At 23.5% G+C, this 6,951-nt stretch overlaps 1 protein-coding gene across 1 annotated transcript in view; it reads right to left on the reverse strand.

Annotated features, from left to right (window-relative positions):
* Positions 1 to 564: 564 nt before the first annotated feature.
* The window catches only part of LOC122635853 (odorant receptor 4-like), a 6,678-nt gene continuing 291 nt past the window's right edge, over positions 565 to 6,951 (reverse strand). The window contains exons 2-6 of the mRNA XM_043826515.1: positions 4,354 to 4,594; positions 2,981 to 3,266; positions 2,238 to 2,337; positions 1,160 to 1,315; positions 565 to 689 (exon numbers count right to left, since the gene is read on the reverse strand). Coding sequence (XP_043682450.1) covers positions 639 to 689; positions 1,160 to 1,315; positions 2,238 to 2,337; positions 2,981 to 3,266; positions 4,354 to 4,594 — 834 coding nt within the window. The 3' untranslated portion in view covers positions 565 to 638. The remainder of the gene's footprint in view (positions 690 to 1,159; positions 1,316 to 2,237; positions 2,338 to 2,980; positions 3,267 to 4,353; positions 4,595 to 6,951) is intronic.

The following is a 6,951-nucleotide window of genomic DNA, read 5'->3' on the forward strand; positions in this document are numbered from 1 at the left end:
TTAATATCATATATAGGTTTATTATTAATTTATTATTATATAATATGTATATAATTATACTTATGTAAGTATGACTTATATATTATTAATATAATGATTATTCTATATATTATGAAAAATTTTTTAAGAATATGTACTTGGATTAAAAATTAGAAAATTTAATCCAATAAATTGCATTAAAAAAAAAGAAAGAAATTAATAAACATGTATGTATATATGTGTGTATGTGTATATATATAGGTGTATATATATATAAATATATACCCACACATATATATATATATATATATATATATATATATATATTATATGTATATATATATAATGTTATAATTTGAATATAAAATTAATTATTCGAACAAGTTTCTCTTATTTTATTTTGCGGTTCAGTTCTCTTGGTTTAAAATATATATTTTTTCTTTTGTTCTTTCGAAATATTTGCTATATTTTAATAACAAATATAATGTAAATAAAATGTAAATGAAGTTTGGTATTTCTTAGTTGAAAGTGTAATATTTATTGTATTATTTTATTGACATATGTTTTATATATATTACGTGTGTATGTATGTGTACATGTGTGTGTGTGTTTGTGTATAAAATATATATAATTGTGAATTCTGCCATGTTATTTCTCGTTCATACAAATGTTCGTAGGACTGAAAAATAAGCCATCGACGTTTTCAGGACCTATAAAACAAACGTTTAATATTTATAAAAAAAAAAAGAAAAGAAAAGGGAACAGAAATTAATAATGATATTTTTTATAAAACAGAAAGAAACGTCTTCTTGCTTTTTCTTTTTTTAAATGAGTTTCGCAAATTTCTTTTCTTTTTTTAATTTTTCACTAGACAAAGTGCCTCATTTTAATCGACACGGTATACATAATTTGTCAATTTTATTGTGAATTGTATTTAAAAAAATTATTATGGCTTCCGTATTTCGATAAAGGTGGCCTACACCAAACAGTTGCTGTAAATTTAAATGTAAATATTAAATTTACTTCTTGAAACTTAATAATTTTTATTTATAACATTTTTTTATAAAACCTATAACGTCGCAGATATTTGTCTGTACCTTTTAAAATGGTGCACCTTTTTCTCATAATTTTCCTATTTTTTTTATTATAATTATTAATAATTTGTAAGATTTGCACTCACGTCAGTGAAAGTGGTCAGTGATAATACAAAAAATTTCCCCGAAGTCAAACGCATTTCTTTAGTCGATCGTAACATGCAAATGTGCATTAATTTTTTCTCTTCTTTTGAAATGTTGTACCATTCGCACAGATATAATGCGTCGCTTAAGACGGAGCTCTGAGAAAAAAAATGAAAAAAAGAATTAATTACGTCAATTGTAAGAATAGCTTTAATGATGAAATTCTATGAAAAAAAAAAAGTAAAAAAAAAATTTATCTCTTCAATTATATTTTTGAGAACGAAATTTTTTAAAAATGAAATGGAAGGAAAAGAAATATTTATTATGTCAATCGTGAGGACATTGTTGATGATGAAATTTTATGAAAGAAAAAAAATAAATGAATGAATAAATAAAAAATAATGAAAAAGTTACTTCTTTTATAAGACATTCTCCTATGTAACAATAAACCAATAGTACGCAAGCCACGGCGGAACCAATGAAAAGAAAGGACAATAACATTGTCGTGTTACCATCAGCTGATCTCTGCAAATGATATAATTATTAGAACAACATAAAAAAAAGAATTAAAATTAAAATTACAATTGTTTCAATTAAATGTAAAATTTCTTTCGTTATTATTTTACCCTTTATGTTTTGTTCTTTTTTAAATTTTTCTTTAAATCAAACAAGGTACAATTTTTTTTTGTTATTATCTTTTTCCTTTTATTTAACTTAATTTTTCTTTTTAATTAAATAGCATCAAATAAACTACAATCGTTTCTATCGAATGTACAATTTTTCTTATTATTATAATTCAATTATATTTTATTTTTTACTTTTTATTTCTTCTTTTAATCAAAATGAAAAAAATATAAATTACAATTGTTTCTATCGAACGTACAATTTCTGTTTTTATTATTTTTTCCTTTTGTTTTATTTTCTTCTTTATCCTTTTAAATCAGATAAGATTAAAAAAAATAAATAAATTGCAATTGTATCCATCGAACGTACGATTTTTTTTTCTTTCTTATTTCTCTTCCTTCTTAATTTTTTCTAAATCGGATTTGTCAACAATATGTTAAATCCATTATAACTTACCACGAGTGCATCGTAACCAACAATACAAAATTGTAAAATACTTCCTATCAGTTGTAATAAAATTACAAGATTGAAATCCTCTTCTAATAATTCCGATAATCTGAGAAAACCAAAGAATAATAATAATTAAATAAAAATACATAAAACAATATTACTATATAAAGTATATATTACTATACTATTAACTATAACGAAATAAATAATAACAATACAAATGTGCATAATGATGATAATAATATAATATAATAAATAATTAAATAACGAATTATTTAATAATTCATTATAATTAATTTATAATAATTATTTACTTAATTATAATATATAATAAATAATTTAATACTAAGGAATAAATAACAGTAATAATCAATAATGAATAATAATATTTATAATAAATAAAGAAAACAGTTTACGAATAAAAAAATAATTATTATTGTAAATAAATGCAAGACCATAGCAAAAGAATAATATTATTTAAAAAATAAACAAATGAAATATGTATAAATAAATATAATGTAAAATAAATACAATGTATATAAATAAACATATTATAAATTAATTAGTAATAATTGATAATTACTTTATACGATATTATAACATTATTATAATAGATATAAATGTTTATTAAAATTTTTAATTTAAATAAATTATATAATTTATTTTAAATAATTTATATTTTATATATATACATACATATTAATATAAATTAAAATAAACAAATAGTATTAATCATAATTATTTCTTACCTTATCAAACGTACATGCCTAATAATCAGTTGTTTTAGACGTTTTTCACGATCGCACGTATCGTTCAATACATATTTGACTTTGTAGGAAAGTGCAGAAAACAATCCACTTACGTGAAGTACCAAACTAACGAAAAGACAATCCGTACCAATGTAACCAAATACAATGGAAGGTATAATTAAAAATTGATAAAAACAAAGGCAAACGTAGGTTACTATGTTCGTTGGTTCCTTTAATAACCAAACTTTGTATGGTAATCGATATCCGTATGATGAGTTTGTCAAAACTGTAATATAATATCAAAATAATTATTAATTAAATGTTACTTAATTAGAAAAAAAGAGATAAAGAAATGAAAAAATATTTCTAACTACAATTAAGATTTATAAAACAGAAAAATGTTACATAATCAAAAATAATTATTTTTATAAATTAATATAATTAATAATACTAATAATAATAATTACACTAATATATAGATATATAAAATAATTATGAGCTAATAAATAATTGTATAAAAGAAAAAAAATGATGATGATGATGATGATAATGGTGGTGCTGATAATGATAATGATGAAGATAATCATAAAGATAATGATAAAGACAATGATGATGATAATGATAATAATAACAATGACGATAATAATAATGACGGTAATAATAATGACCATAATAATAATACTAATAATAATAGCAATAACGATAATGATACCAACAGTAATATACAGATATATAAAATAATTATGTGATAACAAAAAAAATGATATAAAAGAAACAATAATGTAAAGAAAAGAAACAAAAGTTGTAAAGTATGAAAAGAAAGAAAAAATATATATATGTGTGTGTGTGTGTGTGTGTGTAGGTATAAAAAAAGAAAATATTAATAAAATATGAATATTAATTCAAGGTAGATCACAGGTTCTTATGCTATAATAATAATCTGTTATTTGTGTGTGTATATATGATACTTTAGCTTATAAATAAATAAATAAATAGATAAACAAAAATATATATACCTATATATATATATGTATATATATGTGTATATATATATATAAATATACATACATATATATATACATATATATGTGTGTATATATATACCTATATATATACATACATATATATATATATATATATATATATATATATATATATATATATACCTATTTCTATGTTCATAGCAAGTGAGAGAAAATAATACATTGATGATGCTACGAAGGAAGCGATCAATAGAACAATGACAAATTTTCGACTGAATTTATTATAATTAATAAATGCCATTTTTTCCTCGTCGTAATAATAATTAGTTAATGTAAAATCGGATCTTATGTCATCTATAAATTTGGCTAATGATTTTCTCTTTATCTTGCAAATGCTTATTTTCAAAAGAGCAACTACATTAAATACGTTTTCCATTAAGCAAGATATGACATATCCCATGTTGGTTATGTTAACTGCAATTTCGATTATAGCTAAAGTACAATGTACTATGAGATAAATAAGAAAGAAAAGAAAAATTGGTTGAAAATTTTTTGGAGGCCATGTTCCAACGAATCTCATCGCATGTTCCGTCAAATCCAAAGCTTTTATGGCATCGCCAAAATCAAATTCCTAGAAAAAAGGAAAAAATGATAATAATAACTAAAAATGTTAAGAATCCTGATAATGATGATCAATATGTTGATGTTGAAATAAAAATTGAACTTTTTAGTTAAATAATAACTGACTATCCTGACTATATTATGCTTAGATATAATAGTATAAGAAAAATCATATGAATGATAATCAGAATCGAATTTTTAGTTAAAAATAAAATAAAATGAAATTTTTCAATCAATAAATACCGAATGATTATTATTGCTATATTATGATTGGATAGTCTATCATAATATATTATAATCAAAATCAAATTCATAGTAAAAATAAAATAAAATAAAATAACAATCAAATTTTTTATACAATTAATAATAAATGGCTATCATAACTAAATTATGGTCAACAATTATCAAATATAATTATCAAACAATACATAATGTCGGACAATAGATATCATTAAAAAGAACAATAGAATATCTAACATTTTTACAATGTTAATATTGATACATCGTCTATATACTCAACGTCAACAATTATCAAACAATACACAATACCAAATAACATATAATATCATTAAAAAAAGGATTAAGAACAATAAAATATCTAACTTTTTTATAATCTTAATAATAATAAAACGTCCATATACCTATTATCAAATAACATGCAATGTCAAGAAATACGTAATAACATTTTAACAATTCAAAATTTATAAAAAATAAAAAGAAAGAAGAAAGGTCCTTTTTTTATAAAACAAAAAATCATTCAACAATTAACATCTATAATAATCTTACTTGCATGTTATGAACGTAGATTAGCTTATCTCGATTGCTCGTAAAAGACTGACAAGAAATTTCCTCTCCCACCGTCCAAGTAAACTCTGTTTTTGTACTTGCAAACGATAAAAAAAAGAAAAAAAAGAAAGAAGTAAAAAAGGACACAAAAAAGTAAAAGAAGAAAGTAAGAAAAATAGAAGAAGAAGTAGAAAATAAGGAGGGAAAAAATATTTAAGCATTTCTGAACATCCTAAGAAGCGTCATCGCGAACGAATGGAGTCAACAACTTTTTGATTTTTTCTTCTTTTTTTATTCCCCCTCTTTCTCTCTCTCTCTCTCTCTCTCTCTCTCTCTCTCTCTCTCTCTCTCTCTCTCTCTCTCTCTCTTACTTCTTTCTCTCATTCTTTCTTTTTATAAATATTTTGGTACACTGCCTATACGTTTCGACGTTTCGACGAGAAATATTAAATGCTGGTATAACTTAGGGTTCATTAGTTGTAAATAATTCATTGGATTTTCGAATGTTTAATAAGCGGTAAGGCTATTTTCTATGTCCAATTCTCGTGAAACGCATGTATATGAACCACTATAATATTAGAAAATAAAGTTTTTCATCGAATAATATTTAATAAGATCGATCGTGACCCAACCTTTCGCCCCTTTCTCTCTCGCTGACTCACTCTTACCCTAACTCTCTTTCACTCTCTCTCTCTCCTCTCCCTCACACTTTGTCATTCTCTATCTCTCTCTTTCTCTCTCTCTCTCTCTCACTCTCTCTCTTTCTCTCTTTGTTTCCTTGTCACTATCTCCTTCTGTGTCCGCCATTTTTTCTGTTTCTTCTCACTCTTTTTCTCTATCCTTTTCTGTATTTCTCTCTTTCTGTCTCTATCTCTATCTCTGTTTCTTTGTCTATATATCTTTCTATTTCTCTCTCTATTTCTCTATCTCTATCATAACGGTTCATCGATTAGTCTCCACAAAGATTTAAAATTCACGAGTTTCCACGTATTACCAAACATTTTTAGAATTATAATTTCGATTAACTTCTTTTCTTTTCTTCCTTTCTCTTCTCTTTCTTCTTGCTTTCGTTTTATTTTTTTTTTGTTCGTCGAGTTTACTGTCACGGACGTTGTTACTGGTTTTCGTAAGGTAATAGTCGTGCATTAATAATTTCTAAACGTATCCTTTAACTTCTAACGCATTATATATTCCTCATGAACTTCTCTAGACTATTGCATTAGAAGAAATTAGAATAATGAATTATGTTAACACGCAATATAACAAGACATGGGTAAGGAAATTTCTTTCAAAAATGTATAATTTGTAAAGATGTTTAAAAACTATACAGTCTGTGAAAATGTATAGAAAATTTTTGTGATATAAGAAAAATAAGTAAGTTTTTGAAACATTAAGACATCGCATCATGAGAGAGTCGTGGATAAGAAAACATGTTTAGAAAATATAGTCCGTGAAGGTCTTCAGAAAATATGTAGACTTTCAAGATGATTAGAAAGTTTATCGTCCGTGAAGGGACTTAGAAAAAGGTAGTGGGATTAGAATGTAGAAAAATGTAAGTTTTTGATATATTAACATGTAACA

The sequence above is a fragment of the Vespula pensylvanica genome, chromosome 19 (genome assembly GCF_014466175.1).
Source record: "Vespula pensylvanica isolate Volc-1 chromosome 19, ASM1446617v1, whole genome shotgun sequence".
Classification (NCBI taxonomy): Eukaryota; Metazoa; Arthropoda; class Insecta; order Hymenoptera; family Vespidae; genus Vespula; species Vespula pensylvanica.